This window comes from Ambystoma mexicanum, chromosome 9 (assembly GCF_040938575.1).
Source record: "Ambystoma mexicanum isolate Mex_15411 chromosome 9, UKY_AmexF1_1, whole genome shotgun sequence".
In the NCBI taxonomy this organism is placed as follows: domain Eukaryota; kingdom Metazoa; phylum Chordata; class Amphibia; order Caudata; family Ambystomatidae; genus Ambystoma; species Ambystoma mexicanum.
Window position 1 is genome coordinate 1,295,483,486 of NC_090931.1, and position 22,077 is coordinate 1,295,505,562.

The 22,077-nt window shown below is 42.9% G+C and overlaps 1 protein-coding gene across 3 annotated transcripts in view; it reads left to right on the forward strand.

Moving 5' to 3' along the window:
- Positions 1–22,077, forward strand: part of HEG1 (heart development protein with EGF like domains 1) — a 313,164-nt gene that overhangs the window by 158,684 nt on the left and 132,403 nt on the right. For 2 of the 3 annotated variants that reach the window (XM_069616645.1, XM_069616646.1), the window contains 2 exons: positions 1,875–1,997; positions 14,969–15,072. In XM_069616645.1, the coding sequence (XP_069472746.1) occupies positions 1,875–1,997; positions 14,969–15,072 (227 nt within the window). The remainder of the gene's footprint in view (positions 1–1,874; positions 1,998–14,968; positions 15,073–22,077) is intronic. The other variant, XR_011274749.1, reaches the window with a different exon arrangement.

A 22,077-nucleotide genomic window follows, 5' to 3' on the forward strand; every position in this document is an offset into this window, starting at 1 on the left:
GTGTGCAACGAGCCCTTGCCTTCCTCTAAGTTACGAAGGTGCGGTGTGTGAGGGGAGAAATGGGTTAGCTCTACAAACAGCAATGTTTACATTCTTGGTTCCATCTAGGTACAAATAGCAGTGCTACGTATCACAGACAAAGTAACTGCTAAATGAATACATAGTACTCTCCCTCTGAGAGGATATTGGAGTGATAAAATGCCATCCCTAGTGCCTTCTAGTGCGAACAAGTCCCCCTTTCATGGTTTCTTATGGCGGTGAGGGCAACCCTTAGGTGCTTTAGAGTAACATGCAGTGCCTCCTATGAAGAGGGATCCAATGTTCCCGATTGTCCTCCTCCTGGAAGATCCGAGGGTTTCCCTCATGTGCAATTTGAGTGCAATGCGTTGCCCACCCTCTGAGCCCATATGAGTGCAATACCCGGCCCACTGTCAGGATTCTTGTCATGTTCCAGTACTGGAATGCCTTCTTGAGTCCTCTGTAAGGGTTGGCAGTGCCCAAAGTGGAGTAATTAGGTGGCAGAGTCATGAAGAAAAAAGATTGAGGAGGCAGTTCTCTGAGAGAGGGACATGCAGAAGGGAGTATGCCAGAGAATGGTGGGGGGAGGTAAGACTGTCGGACACAGCTGGTGTGTGAGCGGGGGAGGTTGGGCATGGGTAAAGGTAGAGGGGGACAGGATCAGCATGTGGGAGGGAACAGCCAGGTTTTTAGGGCTTTCCTGGAGGGCGGGTGATCCTCTTCGTGACAGAGTGAGAGGGGGAGGGAGTTCCAGAATGTGGGTGCAAGGACAGAGAAACAGGCACCTCCTAATCTGGAGAACCTGAATGGGGCGACTACCAGGAGATGTGCAGAGCCTGTTCTGTGCATTTGGGTGTGGTGGTAGCATGTGAGCTTGATTTGGAGGAATTAAGGTCCTTTCTTGTGGATGGCGCAGTGGATAATGCACTTGGCTTTGAAAGAGGCACAACAACTGATGGGCAGCCAGTCTAGTATCTGACTGCGGGGGAGATGTGTTCTCTGGGGAGAGTATGAGGAGGAGCCTTGCTGCAGAGTTTTGGATCCGTTGGAGCTTTCTGATTTGATATGCAGGCGTGCCTAAGTAGAAGGAGTTTGAATAGTCTAGTCGTGAGAGGATGATGGCCATGACTGCAGAGACTATGTGGGAGTAGGAGAGAAGTAAAGATCTGCTCGAGGATGCCAAGGTGAAAGGTGCATGATCTGGAGACTGCATCAATGTGCACTGTATGTACAGAGGCGTACATTACACACCCAGATCTGCATATGCAGGCATTTCTGGATCTGCCAATTAACTGCCAAAATCGTTTACCGTTACCACCACTTGTTAGTATGGTGTGGTGCATCCCCATTATTGGAGAACATAGACCTCTGTTGAGATTTTTGGTGAATTTACTGTCAGAGTCAAAGGTAAAGTGGAGTGGAGGTAAAGTGGAGGATTCATGTCCAGCTTCATACTGAAGGTGAATCCTCCACTTTATACTTTTTTACCACACCACCGATTTCGTAATGAGGGCCATAGTGTCAAAAATGTAGGCGCAAGTGCACTTCTATGTGATTTTCTACCAATTTCACGTATCATGTCCCACATGTGTAAATCAACCGTATGTTGACAATAGATTTCTGTGACTACCATGCCCAGTAGTAATTAACCCCAATGCATCAATGTGACTTAATAATGGATTAAAAGATGCATTTAATTGCTTGCTGTTGTGTCATTGGCCGCCTTAATCTTAGAGGCCTGGCTAGCCACTCTGCATGCAATGACGGCAGACTGTGTTGGTGGCACTGATGCGCGACATTGTTTTTCTTGGTATCTTGTAATCTTTCTACCTACTCTTTTTTTCTCCTTTATTCAGATGTGGATGAGTGTCTTTCTAATCCCTGTCCGCCCAAGGCCACATGCATTAATGCCCAGGGCTCTTTTACCTGCAGGTGTCCCCTTGGGTACCAGCTTGAAAAAGGAGCCGGATGCAGCTTGGGTAAGTAAGAGAAATTGGCAAATGAACTATGATCTCAGGGAAGGCGACTTAATGCTTGAGCCTTGAGGTCGTCTTTACCCAAAGTCATTTTTTTAAAACAATGGGAATCTGCATTTTTCCCTAATTTATAATGTCTACAAAATGACTGGACCTTATGTTTTTATTTACCAACCCCCTCCTCCCGCTGTTTTCCCCTTCAAACACAGATGAGCATGGTCGGTTTAAGATGGGTGGGGGCCATTTCAACGTGATGGTTGCCCCCCTTGCTTAGAGTATAAAACTGTCTGAGCCACCTGTGATGTGCATACATTATAATGGACACAAATACAGCCATGGGGTAATAGCTGCAGATTATCACAAGACGGACCCCCAGTGGGGAGCTGAAACACTGAATGCCCACTGAAAAGATATAAATCCTTCTTTATCAGCAAGTGGCTGATGTGGTGGAACTGGTGTTAAAAGGCAACAACACTTTTGTATTCCCTGAATGAAGTGACGACCAGAAAGACTCCAGCAAACACAGTTTGTATGGCGAGTGTTGCAAAGCGCACATTGTAAGCCCCAGAACATAGGTAATATATAAAGCAATATATTGTCGTGTTATAAAACTGCTGACTGGCAACATTGAGGCAGTTGCTCGGGGCATCCCTCAGGATTGAGGGCTCTTTCAATTAAAAAGGTTGAAAGGCCCTGATGCCATCTCTGCAGATGAGGCAAACGTAATCAAACAAAATGCCCTTAATGAAGACTCCGAGCCTTATTTTTATCTGTGTCCTGGCCGCTGGATCTGCCTTGTCTGATACCGGAACCAGCAATTGGGACAGAAGTTACGCATTCAGCGGGGGCGCATTTGGAAATAGACACAGGTATGCTGGGCAGCCTGATATAATAGCGCTTTCACCACATGTATGTAGTTATTCCAGGCCAATCTGCGTCATGCAGACACTGTAGATCAGCAATCTCAACCGCCATTGTTTAGTGGGGTCCAGAATTACAACCAGCCCCACCATTCATTCTGACCGATTGTGTCTGTTTTTCTGTGGCCCAGGTAAACTCTCCAAATCATTGATTCCATTTAAATAAGAACAGCCATGACTGATGCATGACACGTTTCGGCACAGGAATTGGTCTCCCTTGCCCCTGCTGAAACACTCCATGTTGCAAGGCATTGCAACGTACGAATGCTGATAATAGGGTGCCAGCGGGAGGCTAGGGGATGCACTGGGCACAAGGGGGCAGCCAGGTGGGCAGAGCCCCCCCCCCCTTTCCCTCTCTGGCTCAGCACTGACAATACATGTACATAGTGAATGAATTTACAATTTAACTGAAACTGTGATATTATAATGAACACCCGAGGAAATCCCAAAACTCATTTTCATTTCAAACTAAAAAGTACTCAACACTGTGGTCACAGAGAACAGTCACAAATACACCAAACCAAGATGTTTTTGACCACAAAAAGCCCTGTAAATGAAACTAATGGCTCTCTCTCACAAGAAGCGATACAAAATCACTCAGTAAATCTCACAGTCATATTTGCACTGACCTTTTCCTTTTAATTTCTGATACTCTCTCTTTTTTGAATAGTGACAGTTTACATCACAAAATACAACCATCTAAATAGTGTTTGGGGCAAAAGAAAAACAAAAATACTGATCAAAAGACAGAGTGGAAGAGCAAGTGATTGGAGGAGCGAACAAGTGAGCGAAAGTGGGAGCCAGGGCATGAATGAGTGAAAAAGCAAAAGACATAGAGATTGAAAGCCCAATCAAAAGAGCAGAAATAAGAATGAATCAAAAGGCAAAGAAAAGTACAAAAAAGAGCAAAAGCGCAAAAGAAATAGTGAAAGTGCAAAATAACTGATAATTGATAAAAGGGGTTACTTTCCTGACAGCATGCAAAGCCAAAATGGATCCTCAAAAAGCTACCCCTCATGGTCAACAAATCTTAAAACCAGAACACTTCTCAAGTTGTTTAAAACAGAACATTTCATAAATAGATGATGCAGAGATTCGATTTCATCTAGCTTAATACGAACAGATTGCAAATGAAGAGTTTGTTTTGTTACAAATGCTACGAATTTCTCCATTTGGTATTAGAGCTAATCTGAACTGTGAAAATTATCGTCACCAGTAGGCATTCACATTCGGAAAGTGCCGGCAGTATTGTGGTATAGTGCCCAAACTCTTATTACCAAAAGAACAGTTTTTAAAGAGCTTGTCATTTCTGGCAGTTTTGTGGTTTTCCACCAATCTCTATCAAACAGCTTCATTTTCACTCTTTTAATATTAAGAATGTGGATGGTAAATGAAGGACAGACGACAAAAGACCTTTGTAAATAGGGTTTAAATTAGCTAGTGCTACATTGGGTTGTTCACAGATTATTTATTTAAGATCAGAGAAAATTGTGTTAGGGGGTTAGAAAATACTTATAAAACTATAACCTTTTCCATTGGAGTCAGCATTCAATGATACTAAGGCCATTTTATATTGGATAATGAAAATTCTTCCACAAGAATCCCTCTATTTTAGTCAAAACAAGCTCCTCAACCGTGTGTGACATTTGAATACGTTCAGTAAGGACGGAATGATTTTACATTTATTTATTCAAGTTCACCAATGAAATAATCGAAAACCTTCGTACTTATGTTTTATACCCTTCACTTGGAACAGACAATAGCTCCGCTGCTTTTTTATGATAGCACTTATCAATATGGATCCTTTGTTAGGGTTTGCATACAGGTAAAATCTCAGGTATTTCAGCTCGTTTGCTATTTGAAGTGGACTGTTTGCAATTTCTCACACAAAACCACTGTTTTTTTAACTACGTATGGTTAATCTAATTATTTTGGTCTTGTTTGCATTAATTGCCAGATCTTTATCTAGCGTTTATTGATGGAAGGCTTTAATAAGACCTTGCATGCCAAGTTGGGTGTGGCCAGTTCACACAACATCATCTGCATATGCTGGCCCGCAGATCTTAAGTGTATGCAAACGAGGAGAAACAAAGGCAGCATGTGATGACCTGTCACCAAGATCAGAAACGCAGAGATGAGATTAAACAGGCAGGGGGGACAGTACGAAGCCCTTTCGCACACCTCTATGAGCAGGGAACTCTTCGGCCACAGCACCCTGCTGACTTAACCTGACCTGGATTTTTGTATCCAAATCTAACTAAATCAAGATGGCATGTAAACCATGCGGGATCTGACAGTCATTTAGCTTTTTTCCAAAGGAGTGACCGACTGATTGACAGTATCAAACGCCAAGGAGAGATCGATACTCTCTAAAACTATTGGAGGAGTGCCTTTCTGCCATGCTTGTTGTCAAAAGGCGCCTAAGACAAAACCATTCAATGATGTTCCTACCACCCTCCTGAAGCCATTTTGAAATGTATCATGGTGATTTATAGCTTGGTCCCAATGTTCTAGTTCAAATAAGATCACACAAGAGACACTCTTACTCTCTGCATCTAAAAGCACTAATGCATGATAGTTTAAAGGATTTGCCCTAGCTGCCTTTTTAATAATGGGAATGATAGGAGAAGTCTTCCATGTATCAGGGGTTCTTTCCAAGTGTATAATGTTCTTGAACATTATGTATAAAATGGGGACCCATATGTCTATAGCATTTTTAAAAACGCAGATGCCGAGCCCGTTTGGACTCAGGCTCTCGAATTGGAGGATTTCCATATGAAGAGTGCAATATCTTCCAAACTAAAATTAAACTTCCACTTCAAGGTTGGAGACAGGAGTATGGTGCTGCTGGGAGGAACACTTATATAGCCTAAAAAAGTGGTTGCTCCAACTCTCTTCTGAGATGGGATTTGTAGTTCAATTTTAGTCAGCCCATATCTATTGATAAGATCCCAAAAAACTCCTAGAGCAAATTAAAGTGATATAAAGAATAAAAACCACAAAAATAAAGGACAACGCAGTGAAAGGAGGAGTCATCATCATAAAAGTGTGCTTTATTTCGCCACATAGGCCATTAGAGCAAAATATGAAAGACTGTCACAGCAAAAGTATTTAAAAGTGAAGAAAGTTGAGAAAGTTTGGAAGGAAGAGTGAAACAGCAAAAAACATAATGAAAGAGGAAAAGAAAGAACAAAAGAGTGATATTGTGAAAAATTGCGGTAAAGATCGGCAATCTTCACGTGTCCTTGCTAGGATACGCGGATGATCTTGTCCTGTTAGACTATACACCAGTAGGGTTACAAAATAGAATAAACTGTCTGATCCAATTTGCTGACAACAATGTGTTGGTAATAAATATTTCTAAAAGAAAGGTGATGAGATTCCTACGCACTACACTGCAATCATGCTCAAATAAGTTCAAATGGACTATAAAGAATGCTGTGATTGAAGTCGTTGAACACTATAGATACCTAGGAGTCTTAGTGAACTTTAAACTATCATGGAAACCACACTGGAATGAGATTAAACTTAAATGTTTAAAAACAGCAGGGGCCCTGAGTCTCTTTATTGGAAGACAAGGTGGGTTCTCAGTGAATACCATACTATTACTCTATTCCAGCAAAATAATATCGAGCTTGCTACATGCGGCAGAGAACCGGGGGACCAAGTTTGTAAATGAAATAAGTAAGCTGGAAGGAAAAATGTTAAAATGGCTTTTTAGACTTCACTCTGGGGTTACATGTGAATATATTTTATTAGAATTTGATTTTAGATATGTGAGAGATTTTAGAGTATAAGGCAGCTATGTTATATGTGAAATTGAGCACCCTGAATATCAATATATTGGTGGTGGATTTCATTAATTTTTTTAAGGAAGGAATGAATTTTAGTAATTTTAAATCATTGAATGTATTGTATCAAATGTATGTTAAATGGGCAAAAGGCAGTGAAGATGGCTGGCTGTTGTATTCTCATGCAAGAGTCAAAAAATTATTACAACTTGATATCTATAGAGCTGCCAAAGAAAGAGATATGATATATTTGGCTACAAAGTTAAATAGTGGCCTGTTCTTGGAACAGTGGATATTAGATACAAAGAAACCTAGATATCAACATGCGTATCCTCACCAGGCAACAGTTAGATTATACCTCATGTTTAAATGTAATAGATGCAAGACAACAGAGATATTAGGAGCAAAAATTGGTATTAAGAAAAATCTAAGACTGTGTAGATTGTGCGGGCTCCTAGATATCGAGACCGCTAACATTTGATATGTTACTGTGAAAGCCTTAACAAGCTACGAGAAAAAATATTTGTTAAGATATAAGAACTCTTGCCTAGAGGATAGGATTGAAAAAATATGGGAAATATTGATGGAAGGGAACAATATGAATTTGATCTTTCACATGAGCTGATTTCAACCATTTTAAAAGATTTATCTGATGGGATTTATGTATGATACTCACTTTTTATTCTTATAAATGTTGTTAGAAATTGAAAGATGATTGTGTAATATATGTAAAACCTGATATGTTATACACATATTATTAATAAATAAATAAATAAATAAATAAAAGATATTGTGAAAGAGAGAGCAAAAGAATCAGAAGACGAAATGAGAGTTAAGAGAGGAAGAGCAAAATAAGGGGTGCCAGGAAAGGTGAAAGAAAAAGTTTGTGCGAGCGCAAAACAGTGAAAGCGTGAAATAAGGGTGAAAAAACAACAGAGAAAAGTGCAAAAGATCCAGTGAAAGGAAGAGTGAACGAAATAGTGAAAGTGTAAAAGAAAGAAAAAAGTTAAAATGGGAAAATTGGAATGAAAAGACCAAAAGATAGCAAATGAAAGAAAGCAAAAGAGAGCAAATGAGCAAAAGACAGATTAAAAGAAAGAGTGTCAAAAAACAAGTGAAAGAAAAAAATCATTTACCTACGGTAAGCTTCAGGATATTGTGTTCTATTCTCAAGGTGTTACTGGTGATTGCTTTTAAAATGAAATGATGCATGGGAGTTCCTTCCTAAAATGTGAACATGGGATTGCGTTTTTGAAATATGTAGACTGCACTATGGTGATAAAGGTGTAAACCTATACTATTGAGACCAAACAAACCCTTCTTCAGTTGATTACTTGAGTTGTCTACGCATGTGGCTCCCATCAACAAATTACCTTACAACCAATTACCACCACATTATTCCTGTGAATTCCCTTCTCCTCTTTTCCTTTCGGAAAGTGGAAAGATTCTCTGCATGTGGGGCTCCTATTGCATGGAACTATATTCTTTTTTCTTTTTGTTTGCTGTCTGTTAACTATTTCCCTTGTGTTCAAACTGTCTATCTTAGTGCCAAGCCTTCTTTTTGAACTTGTAGGTAAATTTTTCTATTCTATTTTAGTCTTTCTTTTCCTTGCCTCTCTTTTGAGTGACCTTGTGTTGAACCGGGCTACTCCTACGTGCTTGCCAGTTAGCCTTCTCTAGCTTGTGATCTGGGTGCAAGACTCCAATACTAAAGGGTTGCAAACAGGTGATGTGTCTAGTATATCCAATGTGAATATTCATTATATACATTTGCACCCAGTGGATCTAAATGGGAAATCAATGACATGTTCGGTAGTTATCCTGAAAACCCAATGGCTGTGTAGGCTCCAGGCTTATATTATGAGCCACTGCTCTACATGTTCAGGTACAGCATTATTTAGTGTATAATGGCATTTCCCACCCTGTTAAACCTGATCAGGCTTCACCGATTTCCCAAGCAGCAGATAGCCACATGCCGTCAGATAGGAGCATATCACCAAACGCTTCTCTGGCCGCAACATCTGCCAACAACCAAAACCTCTTACCTGCTCGATAAATACGCATCTTAAACATGAATGCAGCTTGGCTTCAAGATTCTTCCGATCGGTTTCTCCACGAGCTCCAGCCACCTATAAACAAGCTTTGGAAAAGCCAATATATGTTGCTCCATAAATGTGGATCTCTTTTTGTCCTCTGGTTCAGGGTAGGCTTTACAAAAAGAACAACAAAATTAACAATGTAATACAGTACAAAAGTGAAAAAAGCATCAATGTGCCAATCAGGAGGGAAACACATACTTTAAAAGCATCATTCACAACTCTCTCCCTAACGTAGACGTCTCCACTCCCTACACAATGTCTGCCTCTATAATAGAGCTTTTACAAGGATGAACTAGTTCTGTATCACAGGGCATCTGACTGGAACATAGGACCCTCTCTAAGATGTATCCCGAAGAACTCTGAAAGAGAGGTAAAGCTCTCTCTAGCAAGACCTAAAAAGAGGGAGCTATTTGCTTTGGTACATGTTGACTCATGGCGAACTGCCTTTACAACGATAAATGCTCACTTTTAGTATTCATTTGTTTTCGGCCTCCAGCTAATTTTATATTACTCGCATAAAATATCCCTCACTTTACCTCCAAGAAATTCAATATTGCTGTAAATACATCAACTCATTGGCAATGTCATGATGTGGAGGAAGATGCCATGTCACCAGCCACCACTTGACTTTCACTGTTTGAAATTGCGGGCAAGAAATGACCCATAAAGTAGAATGTTCATTAGCTTGTGTGGCTGTTTTTTTTGGATTGGCACCTTTGTGTTAGTTAATACAGTGTCTGTTCTCCACAGAGTAATTTGCTTTAACCTCCATTTGAGATAAGGTCTTCAGCAGACAATCTCAGAAAGGCCACAGGCCAACTTAATTGGCACTCTAACACATTCAAACACATTTTCTGGGGCAAAAGATGTTCCACAGTAAATAAAACTCATATTTGGCAGGGATTCAGGATTACCAAATTTGAGATTGAGATGTAGTCTCCTATTTTTTTTAACATTTCTGCAGTTCTAATTTTTTTATGTTACACGCTATTCGTGGATGTTGGTTAAAAAGGGTTTGGTTTGGTAATAGTGAATTTGTGGTCTGATTCTCAGTTCGTTATGCTTTTTCCTTTATGTATTCTTGAATATTTATTGTTGATTGAAAACATCAATCTCATTAGCACACTGGCGGGGGGGGAGCAGCCAATCAGGTGACTAGAAACGCGGGTTTGAACTGCTGGTGAACGTTCGTGTCCACCCCCCTACGGCTGGCTTGCCCTGCCGCCATCTTCCCCGCACCCTCTATCCCATTATTATTTTTTTTGTCCCTTTCCATCCCCCACTTACCTTATTTCTGCGTGCTCCTTCCTCTCCGCTCCTGCAGGCTGCTTTGGAAAGGGAAGAGGGGCTCCAGCTGTGGTAGCCGAGGGTGCTAATGGCCTTAAACCCCTGTTGAAAGCGCTGGAACGGGGGTTAACGGCCCAGAGCCCTTGTTAGTGGCCCTCGCTTCACTTGGGCCTTTAACTTGGGCTGCCGGGCCGTTACCCCCTGTTCCAGCCCTTGGAACGGGGGCTTAACGCCCCCTTAATAACAGGTCTGGAATGGCCATGTACACTAGAATTAAAGAAATTTCTGCTATCTTTCATTCACATTCCAAAAACTTGACATTGAAACGGCAGAAAAGGCAATGATTATCCATTGATCCATCTTTCACCTTCGCAAGGAAATACATTTATTTATTTATTTATTTATTTATTCAAATAATAGGAAAGCAATGCATTTTTGGCACAAAAATGCTTACAAAATGTAATAATGATAACAGAGCAGAGGGCGTGGGTCCTTGGCAATGGGGTGAGAGAATGTGACTTGAAGACAGGTGTTGCAGGGGAAGCTGGAAACATAAACCAGGACGAGGATAGGAGAATATAACACAGGAATGGGATGGTGGAGAAAGTGCTGAATTAGGGATGTACGGGTGACGTAAAGGTTTTGTAACGTTGTCTGTGAGGGTAGGGAGAGAGGAAAACAGAGTAATGCAGTAGCGTAGAGTGCTAGAAAGCAGGTTCTTTAGAGAGAAGGAAAGCATTGGGGTTGGATTTAAATAGTGGTAGAGTTGAAGTAGTACAACGAGGGAGAGGGAGAAGAAGAGCCTTCCATTGTTGGGGAGTAAGGAGAGGGAGTGAGTTTAAATGAGAGGGTGTACAGGAGACGCAAGTGGTGGCAAGAGTGTGAGCTGAAGATGGTCATAATGAGCAGCTAGGACAAGTGGGGCAAGTCCATGGATTGTTGTGAAGATGATGAGAAGAAGACTTTAAATAGCTAGCCAGCGCCAAGCAGGTAGAAGAGGCCATCTGGATAGAATGGAAGGAGCACTGGATGAGGTTGGGGATGGGAAAACATCTGCAACACAAATAAGAAAGGACATTAACACTCTGGTTTAAGATTTCTTAGTCGGTCAACACACCCGCTGCAGTGATGTGCATGTAAAGGGTTGGTGTAACGTTTTAATTTGGGCATGTGCAATTCCGTCTTTAATCCAGTTTCATTTCCATCCCTCAAAGAGGAAAATACATTTTTGTTTGCTGAATTTCAAAAACATGGACCTCTTAAGGACTTGTGGTTTGGAAATGTGCTGTGTGGAGGAGGGCGTCCCCCCTGAAATGCATTGGTCACCATTGAGAATAAGTTGAGCTGTGTATTTCTTAAAATCACACAAGTAAGCAGATCGTCTGTGATTGTTTACTGCCATGATTGTATCTGAATCAAGCCCATTATTTCCTAGTAGTTTAGCATTGGCCGCAGTGTTTCTTGCATTCCGTTAGCACCAACTGAAAGCAGAGTCAAGTGCACCATCGAGAGTATTGGGCTGACCTCTGCCTGCTAAAAGCAGATTGTGGGTCCCATGGCAACTTGGGTAGAGAACGTTATGCCATCACCTTTTCTTTTACCACCCATCTGGCAAACCCCTTTCTCATAGCAAACCATCATGCAACCGATGAAATACCTTTGAACGTATCCTACTGAGACACGTCAGGATGAGGCACACATCCCAAGGGGACCCTGGGCGCTGCTGTTCCAGGCTAACAGCAGCATAGAAACTGGGCATGTTGCGTGTCCCAGCCTTACACTCTCTCACACTTTCCTTCCCTATATTTTTCTCTAAAACCCTGTTTTCCTAAAACAACCACATTCTGGTTAAAGAAGCCACTATTTTGCTCACTTATTCGCTGCACCCAAAGACTTCTCTGGGCCTTTACCCAAGACTCATCCAAGGGTGGTTAGTCACATTAAGGAGATGTCAGTCAGCTGGGAGAGTGGTAAATTGTGCTTAGGCTATCCCTCCTAAAAGATGGGAGAAGCAGCTTACTCCTAACCTGTGCTTTCAGCATACATACACAGAATGTTATGCCATGTAATAAATAATCATATTTACATAGGAAGGCTCAACGCCTACTCCCGCTAGTGGCTGGGGTTAGATACTTACATATATAAACATTGCTCTCACCCTGGGGCCTTGTTCATAATAACTTATTTATGAATTAGAATTCATAGGTACGGGGATCCCTACCAGTTAGCCCGTAGAGTAGTCCTGGCATGTGATCTAAACAAAGAGATAATGGGAAAAAATAATTGGTTCAAAGAGGTGAAAAAGACCGCTGTTTATTTTGGCCAAAAACAAATGGTGTATATAAAGCGTACAACACATAGTCAGAAAATTATAAATCAATAATAGTTAATGTGTGTAACAAATATACAGCAAATAGATTTCCATAGAGAGATTTTAGCACAATGCTTTGACTAGGGTCATAGTATTGCATAGAATTAAATAGGGTATCCACAAAGTGTAACACAAGAAAACACAGTGAAAGAAAATACTTTTTGTGAGCTTGTAAAACACATGAGTAGGTAATTCACTTGACACACAATGTTAGTCTCCTGAATGGGAGACTTCAATATTCAGAAGTTTGTTCGCCTAGGTTGGAATCTGCCTAAAAGGAAGACATCAATGTCATGAACTCCATTTTCCTAGGTTAGGGTCTGGCAACCTGTTAGAAACATCAAGATGATCTTTTGCAGGGTTGTCTCGAGTGGCTCAGAGAGATCCCTGATATGGAACGTTTCGTCGAGAAAACTTTTGAATTGGCTCGCCTTCGTCAGGGCATCTTCATAGACCCTGTGGGTACACAGTATATGTGTATTAGTCATCTGCCAGTAGCAGATTGTATATCATTTAGAGGGGACCTAACTAGCTGTTGTGGTAACTTACCCGATATTCAAGGGGTGAGTGAGAGACTTCAGAGTGCATCACCCCAATCGGGAAGGGTGGCAGTAGGTGGAGAGGCAGTCAAAGCTCGTGGTACGGTTGAGTGGGGCCGGGTGAGTTCTTCTGGGAAGCACCCAAGAGATTATTATCCTCGCAGAAGGACTCTGATATCTGTCAGAGAGATGCAAGTGAAACACTGTTAGGCCTTTTTCAACTGCGGTTATGAACACAGTATTTCAACAAGGTACAGTGCGCTGTTGTGATTGTAAGGTCACCCCGCCGTGGTTGTGCATCCCTATAACACTGGAAGGTGTGGGAGGAACGTGACTACAACAGTGCATGTAGCTGGGTTCCATTTAGTGCCCTCTCAAAGATGGCTCTCTTACTATGTGCATCCCTGTGCGAGAGCCGGGGCTTTTTTCGAGGAAGATAGTGGTCAGGAGCCTAGTTAGGCACCCACGTGTCCTATGTAAGTGTAAGGAATTGACATGCAGGAGGTGACACTGCATAGAAAAATATGCAAGGCCACACAGCCTTTTGTGTTTTCCTACCTCCTGTTGTCGTTTCAGGTTCGGTCTACATCCACCGGGAATTAGTGCGGGAGAAAGTGTTTGCTTGCGTTGGAGGGTAGTCCCTCTAAATAGAAAGAATCCATGTCAGTGGTACATGTCTCTGGTATACAGTGGGGTTAAAAGGCTAGACGAAATTGCTGGCCGTTTGTTATAACACTACCTGGGAGAAACCGTCTGGATCGGTCAAATTGGTGTGAGTTCAGAGCAGGACGTGATTCGTTGTCAAGGATGCGGCTGAAGGGAAATGTCTGTAGAGCGTGCTGGAAGGCAGAATTTGAGCATCTGTGCGTCATCATCATCATGGAAACCTGTGTTGTCCTATTCTCGGGACCTGTATCAGTGAATTTGAGGAAAGGCAAAATACCAGGCAAACTTGCTAATTCATGTTGCCTGCTGGAAATTTCTACACACAATGCTATAGTGTGTGAACAATTTAGCATAATTATAATTATGCATTCTCTGAATGTTTGGTGGTGGACTCCAATGTTTACGGGTCCTGTATAAGGTAACGCCTGTTGTTGTAGCAGCTGTTTCATGCGGGGTCTTCTAAGGTATGCTGTGGAAGAATGGGTAGCTCTGTGTGGTTGTAGTGGGCACGTATTCATGCTCGTGCTAGATACTTCTAGGTGGCACTCATTTGGCTGTATCTCGTGGGACTACGCTGAGGAGCGGAAAGACATTTTTATGTGAGGGCTAGAGATTCCTCATTCAAACCATGATTATATGTGTTCATTTTGTATATCCATTGGGTCTCTTTCTCAATCAGGCTTCTCTGCATGTTGGGTCCACTTTTTACTGTATCCCGAATCCACCAAAGTAGATCATTTGGGGAGTGTTGGAATTCCATGCGGTGACTCACCAATGGGGCTCTGACATTTTTACAGTGTATTTTAGATCTGTGTTCAGAGATCCTTGTCTTACCGCTCTCATAGTTTGGCCAACATAACATATTCTGCATGGGCATTCGATGCAGTAAATTGCTTGATTGGTTTTACAGTTGTTCATGCTCCGAATTGTTCATTCTATTTCTCCTATTTTGAAAGTTTTTATTTTTCTGGTAAATTTACATGCAACACAGTTTCCACAAGGATAGTGTCTCGTTACCACTCGTAGATGCCATAGTCCGGTGCGAGATGCCTCGGAAGTGAGCTGAGAGTGTACCAACTGGTCACATAGGTTATTGCCCCTTTAAAAGGTGAATCTTGGCAATGGTTCCTCTGGAAGGTAGAGCCATACTAGTTCCCAATATTTGTTTATTTAGATCGTCTTGTGTGCGATATCTGTGTGTAAGGTCTCCCTAATAAATAGTCAACACAATTATAACATTACTGTCAGCTGTATTCTTCAACTTGTTCTTTTATAACTTATATTTCCCACCTCATTTCTAGCGAGGACCTTTATTGGGCAAATCAAAATATCCAGCACCTTCGTGAACAGCAGTGATGGGCGGCACCTGCAGCGCCGGGACTTTGAAGGAGAAGTACTGCAGATGGTAAGCTCGGGCTACATCGATGTTGGGTTTTTTCAAACAGCAATTCATATACAATTTCTGCAAAATCGGCACAATGATGGTTGCTTAAATTCGGGACAAATTGATACATGATTCATCTGCCAATGTGATAATGGGTACGGTTACGAGGGTTGCCAGATGGCACAATGTTATGAGGGACACCCTACTTCACTCTTACACTTTGCTTTGACCTTAGTTTTACTTCCATTCATTTTATTCAATGGAAGTTGCCCAGCACTACAACTCTCAATGCACAATTGATGGAGAGGTGCAAGGTCAGTAATGGGACATGATGTCCTTCCTGACATGGATTCATCTGGTAACCCTAGGTGTAATTTTCTGTCTCACCTCGACAGCCCAACAAATTAGATGCACTTCACAACACCACAACAACAAAACAAACCACTCATAGTCCCGCCCAACACCACATGGCCGCTACCAACTGAAAAACACAACTATTCTCTGTGAACGATGTCACCGGACTGAAGCTGCCAACAGCACATCACAGCACTCTTGCTCTTTTTCCCCGCTCAGTCCTACTAACTTATGCGCCTCCCTCCCTGATTTACAGATCTCTCAGAGTGCCAAGAGACCACACCGGTGGCAACAGTGTGCAGTATAAGAACCTTTAACATAACATAACAAAGCGGAAGGATTTGAATTATCATATCTGTCCATCCAACCCTTTGGGACGGGACATAATGTGCTTCCGGATAAGACTTGCATCATGCCATCATCCTGCCCTATCCCTCAATGACCTAGAATGAGAATAGTCTAATCGGGAGACAACGTGAAGGTGGTGGAAATGTCGTTCATCTGCGTCCCTCAGGGACGTGCCTATTGGGTACCTAGAAGCGTAATCTCATGCATCGAAGGAAATGGGTCCGCTGGTACGATTCACAAAAAGTCCCATTGGGGGAAATATTCAATTGCTTTGTGGTTCCTGACAGTCTCCTTCAATTGTGATGCTCCATGCCTGGTGGCTCTGCATGAAAAGAAGGCCACCTCTGCCAATCTGTTTTGCGGTCTGCTATTGCGGCGTTCTGTCCACCCCAAAAATGAAGCCTCACAGGGAATCGTGAAGGATGAAGATTAACAATGCAGCAGACAATACTCTATGGGGCCCAGTCCTGTACTCCCAAACTACTGGGAAAACGTAACAGTATAATGTTTTTATAAATGTTATTTGTAGGATTTTGCTTGTCTTTTCTTGATATTGAATACAGACCTTGAAAATGCTTTGTTAAAATGAGTGAATAATAAACACAACTAAGGTTTCCTTCTGAATATAGGGAAATATACAAAAATTTCGCCCTCATGTGTGCACCCCCACGGTCATCACGACTGTGGGGGCACACAAAATACGACTCCCGTTACTGCGCCCAAGCAGAGACGGGGTTGCGGGAGCTGTACGGGACAAGAAAGTGAAAAAAAAAGCACCCTGCGGTGTCAGCTCTGACCCACGCAAGTGGGAGGAACCGACGCCTCAGGATAGCGAGGAGTCGGCGGCACCATAAAGGAAAGTGGGGTGGGGGGTCTAGTAGGGGTATGCAGGGTTGGGGACGTTGGTAAAGTGATCTATTCGATCACTGAGCCGCAGCGTAGTTGCCATCGACATTTTCGTCGGCGCAGTTACGGCCGGCGCAGTGATCACACAGATTTGAATATAGCTGTGATTATAAATCTAGGGATGTATATGTGAGGCAGGAGTGTCCTCTAAGTAGTTTGAGTGCTCCCATATTGTATGGACGATTAACAATGCCCACGCACACACACCTGCGCGTGCGCACGGATAGACACTCTCCGTGATAAATACAGGCGCAAAGGGTTTCTGTGACGGAAGAAATTCTTTCAACCAATGGTTTCGTGTCCTCTGAATTCTTCTGGGCTGGGATCTTTACTGGGCGTCTTTCTGTGTAATGTTTTAACCTGGTGAGTCACCGGTAGCTTAAGTGGGATAAACATTTGAAAGTTGGAAATTTGCGATTTTCATAACGCCTTCCCCGCAAGTTTGTTTTGCCAGCGCGCTCTGCCAAACTATTCATGATGTCATTGCAGGAAATTCCAAAGCATGTGCAAGTTTAAATGTACCTTTTCGTACATGCTGAGGCCCCAGCAAGTGCTGGCGTGAAATAGCTTCTGAACAAACCAGAACCTGGCTCGGTTTTGTTGTTCTACTTTTTTGATTCCCATGTCCCCCCAAACCCCCATCTTGTTTTGTGGTGCCTAGAAACACCTGTGTATAGGCGCCATACAAATGTCCAGTAAAAAATAAATAAATACGTTTGTTGCACACGCTGAATAGTGAACAACATGGCAGTGGTGAAAACATGTGTGAGAGGGCACCTTTGTCATGATTTATGCTGCTTCTATTAACTCCAGGGGTGTAAATGATCATTTGCAATTTCCCCCCCACGACTAGGCGTAATTTACGGCTATTTGGTGATTCACTGACATCTTCAGCTACACGTGTGCATGTTATCCATGTCATCGTTTCATGAATAAGTAAATGGAATGCATGTACACTGCTGTCTTATTCCTGTTTTGCTGACCCAGCATCGAGTGTTGCACACATTTCACACAGTAGGCATGTGCAAAATCATTTGTGGGATTTTTAAATACTTGTTCCTTTGCTACACATATCACGACAATGGGATATTGTGTTACACTTCTAGACAGTTTCTGTACCACTTCTACCTAGATCAGAAGTTATTGACTACGAATTCCACAATCCCTCACCATGGACTATGCTGGCTAGGGATGATGGGAATTGTAGTCCAAAACACTGGTAGAGCCGAAAGTTACCGGCCACGGACATATGACCCTCAAGAGTAATTTAAGTGTGAAATAGGTGTGGGAAATACATGATACAATCTTTGTTAAAAAGCTATCAAATATTGACTTCCTCAGTCTTCTCCAAATTTGTTCTGCATGTCTTTTTCTGACCCCCACCCCCAACCCAACCTCCCTGAAACGTCCCCTTGTTCAGGTGCACTTGGAGTTTATGGGCCTCATTACGAGTATATAGGTAGCCATGGTGCTATTAGCGCTATGGCTACCCCCATACCGCATACCGGGCTCCTTGAATGAGGAATTACCGGGTCATTCCAACCTTGGAGGACCCGGTAATTCATCATTCAAAATACCCATCCCCATTCCCATTCGAGCCCCCATAGGGCTCAATGGGAATGGGGAGGGAGCTAATAACAGGGCCCGTTATTAGCTCCCTGGTCCCTTAGCGGGACCCGCTAAAGAACCTCGTAATGCAGCAGTAAGGGGTTAATGGCACCGGCATCCTTACCGGCACCGTTAACCCCTTACCGCCGACCTCGTAATGAGGCCCTATGTGTACATTGTGTCCACAATCGGTGTTTACATTACTGACAGGTAATTTGGATTTTCACATGCAAAGGTCACCATTCAGCAACATAGTGTGAAAAAACGAATCCATAGGCAAACACAATAATCTTGCCCTGTATGTGAACCCTCATTGTAGTGCGCTGGCTAGACAGCAGTTCGAGTTGACATTCCTTAACACCTGCAGGCAAGCTCTCACTGCCGGCTACTGTGACCCGTGTGATATAGCAGCTGCACTCATAGGAGCCAAGAGGAGGCAAGCCCGCTTGAAAAAGCCAATTCCTGCCCATTTTTATTTAAATGCACATTTCTTTTTCTTATGGCCATTAAACTTCGAGGTCTGGCAGAGAGAAATGTTGCTCTCTGTCACATGTACTCCATACCTATGCTAGAAGGACCCTAGTGTCAGTCAGCTGCTCAGCTGCACCTGATTGGTCCATTCCATCTTACATTTCACATTTGGCCCCTCCTCTTTCACCATCTTGACCATCACAGAGGTTGTGGTCCCTTCCTATTGAGCACTGACAGCACCCCCAGAGTGAATGCCGTTGGTCAGTTGCTTCTTGGCTTTGCTCTTTGATTGGCCCCATGCAGATTGGCTTTTTGATTGAAGACGGTAGATGGATCATCTGAGCTTCTTTCAGAAAAACCTTGTCCGATAGGATGGTCATTCCAGGGTCAGCCACTGAGATTAGTGTAGAGCCATTTTTAGTGTCAGTGCATCTGCCAGACCTCACATGCTATCCTTGTGCTGGTGTCCCACTACAGACAAGAGCACTAGGCACAGCTCCTACAGATGGAAACGAATAATGTATTTTGATGAAAATATTGCATTTGTAAAAATATTTTTGATAATAATCATACGTTAGATCCCTTAAATAATTAAAAACGTATGTTCAAAATATTGTCTTGATATTAATAGGCTTCTTGATGACCAACCATTGTGTTTTTTGGGAATAGGTGTCCACTAAAAGGCTCATTTTAGGCCGCTGGATACGTCTGAGACTGTGGTCCGCTCTGGACAATTCTGATCATTTTCTGTCATGTAAGTAAGGGAAAAATGTTTTGAGGTCTTCCCACTCCTCAGAAGAAATACTTAGTACACACATTGACCTGTTGTGAACAGGAGACACAATTAATTGTGGGCAGAACCCTCTTCAGCAGGAAAAACAACAGCTGCTTCTCCCCAGGCAGCAGATAACATGCACGGAAATTGGTTCCACAATTGTGTCTAGACTATTTAAAAACATACTGCGAGAAGTCAGGGTTACAAAGCACCCGTACCACTGAACATACTCAGGCAAGTCACATGACCCCTCCTGCTACTCAGATGAAAGCTATTCAGTTGAAACCCTTGAAACACCATTTTGCTGTATATAGCGCATTGTAAATACCCAATAATTAAACATATGAGCCATCTTCCAAGACAGATGAAGGACTGAGACAGTGAATGGTTATGCTGGAGTCCTGTTGTAGAAGAATATGAAGAGTGAGAGGGGGCAAAGAGCATCCACAAACATCTGAGGAGGAAGTGCCTTGCAAGGCCTGGAGGAAAGGCTGAAGGAGAGGACTCTAAGTGGAGAAAAAGGGAAGGTGTCATGAAGAGGAAGAGAAGGAGGGAAAGATGAGACCATCAGAGGAGTGAAGGAGAAGTATCTTGGAGATTCTGGAGCAGTAGATCAAGACTGACGAGGGATGGTGGAGAATCTCAGAGGAGCAAAAGAGAAGTTTCCTGGAAAGCATTAGGAGGTAGATGAGGACTGCAAAAGGGAGATGGAGATCCTTAGAGGCGTGAAGGAGCATATCCTGCAAACCCTGGAGAGGAAGATCAGGACTGAGGAGGTGTTATATCCTGTATTCTCTTAAAAGATATTGTTCTAAGCTGCCCAGATTGCTCACTAGAGAACTCTTTGCAGTGGGTTTTTTCTCCTGTTCTAGAACATTTTGTTGGAACTGGTGCATGAGGGACATCTTGGGATGACAAAAAGGCAAAGGATGGCTGATGCCGGATTATTGGTGGGCCAAGGTTGATGTTGCAGTGGAAGACATGGTGAGGAGTTGTGTTGAGTGCAGAGAGGCTGATAAAAATTGGAGGAATAATGTCCAGCCTTTTTGGCCTTTGAAGTTACTGTCCAAGCCGTGGGAATATGTTGCGTTAGATGCGTTGAGGCTCTTGTCTGATTTGATAGGAAGGAGGAAGTACATCTTGTTTTTTTGGATTTTGGAAGTGGGTAGAGGTTTAGGTTGTTGGGGAAGCAGATTTGCGTTTAGTGGTGGATTGTCTGGATTTGGTGTTTCAGAGGGATTGGTTTCCAGCCAGTTGCTCACAGACAAAAGTGTCCGGTCAACCTCGAGGTTGGTAGGGGACTTCCTGAGTGGTGTGGTAGCATCCCATAATAGACACCATTGTACCACCCCAAGAACAATGGTGCTGTGGAATGGCAAAAAGATGTGGTTAGGACTGGGAGAGGGCTCTGATGAGAAGATTGTGTGCTTATCGTTTAGCTTCCTGTGCCACAGGCGGGTGGTTCTGTTTGGAGTTCTGAGAAGGAGGCAATGCCACACAACTGTTTGTCCTCCTTGGATGGAAAGGGCGTGTTATGTGGATTGGGATGAGGGGAGGGTGCAACTGCAAGGCAAGCTGGATGAGATGAAGAAAAGGTATCATTCTCGCAAGAATATCAGGAAGGGAGATTTGGTGTTGGGGATGAGTTTCGAGTGAGAAGGAGCAGAAAAGTGGTGAAGAGGGACACATATTTCTGGGGGCCGCAGAGGGTTGTGAGGGAGTTTGAGGACACATTTGTGATGGATGACGGGAAGGTTCGGATCAATGGAAAGTTGGCAAAGTCAGAGTGAATCTATAGATATGTGTGTGTGTAGGTTTGTATATTTGTGTGTGTGGGAAAATCGGTGAGGTAGACTCTGGCTTTTATATTTCAAATATGTTGGGATGGAGGTGTATTATATCCTGTATTCTCGTTCATGGTATTGTTCTAAGCTGCCAAGATTAGTCACTAGAGAACTATCTGCACTGGATGTGTTCTCCTGTTCTAGAACATGGTGTGAGTTCCATAGAGGAGAGTACTCTGGGGGGGGGCATTCTACCCACCTATGTCCATAAACTTGTTTATGGAATAAGCTAACTAGAACAGCCTTACCATGTCTGGTGGTAAATTGTCTTATAGAAGGCAAGCAAAGAGCCTTAAAAGAGTGAGAGGACCTGGAGAGTAAATGGGCAGGCAGACTTTGGGGAGTGGAAAAAACAAAACAAGGCGGTACCAGACGAGTGCAGTAAAGGAGAGTCAATACAGGTGGAGCAGAAAACAGGGGTGGAGTTGGCAAAGGAGGCACTGCAGAGAGAGCTGACGCATTATGAAATAAGTCAGGAAGAGTTTGTTTGAATGAAAGGAAACATATGTCCTGGCCAAGAAAGACAGGACCGTGGGTCAAAAAGCTGGTGGAGAGAGCCATGGCTGAAGGTGTAGTCAAGGAAAGAGCAGTGAAAACAAGAGCAGAAAACCTGACCTGTAGGAGGCTAAGATTGAGACCCCCGCAAGGGAGAGGGAAGCGAATGAGAGGGCAGAGGTCCTGATAATAGAAAGAAAGGACTGAGCAGCAGAAACAGAAAAC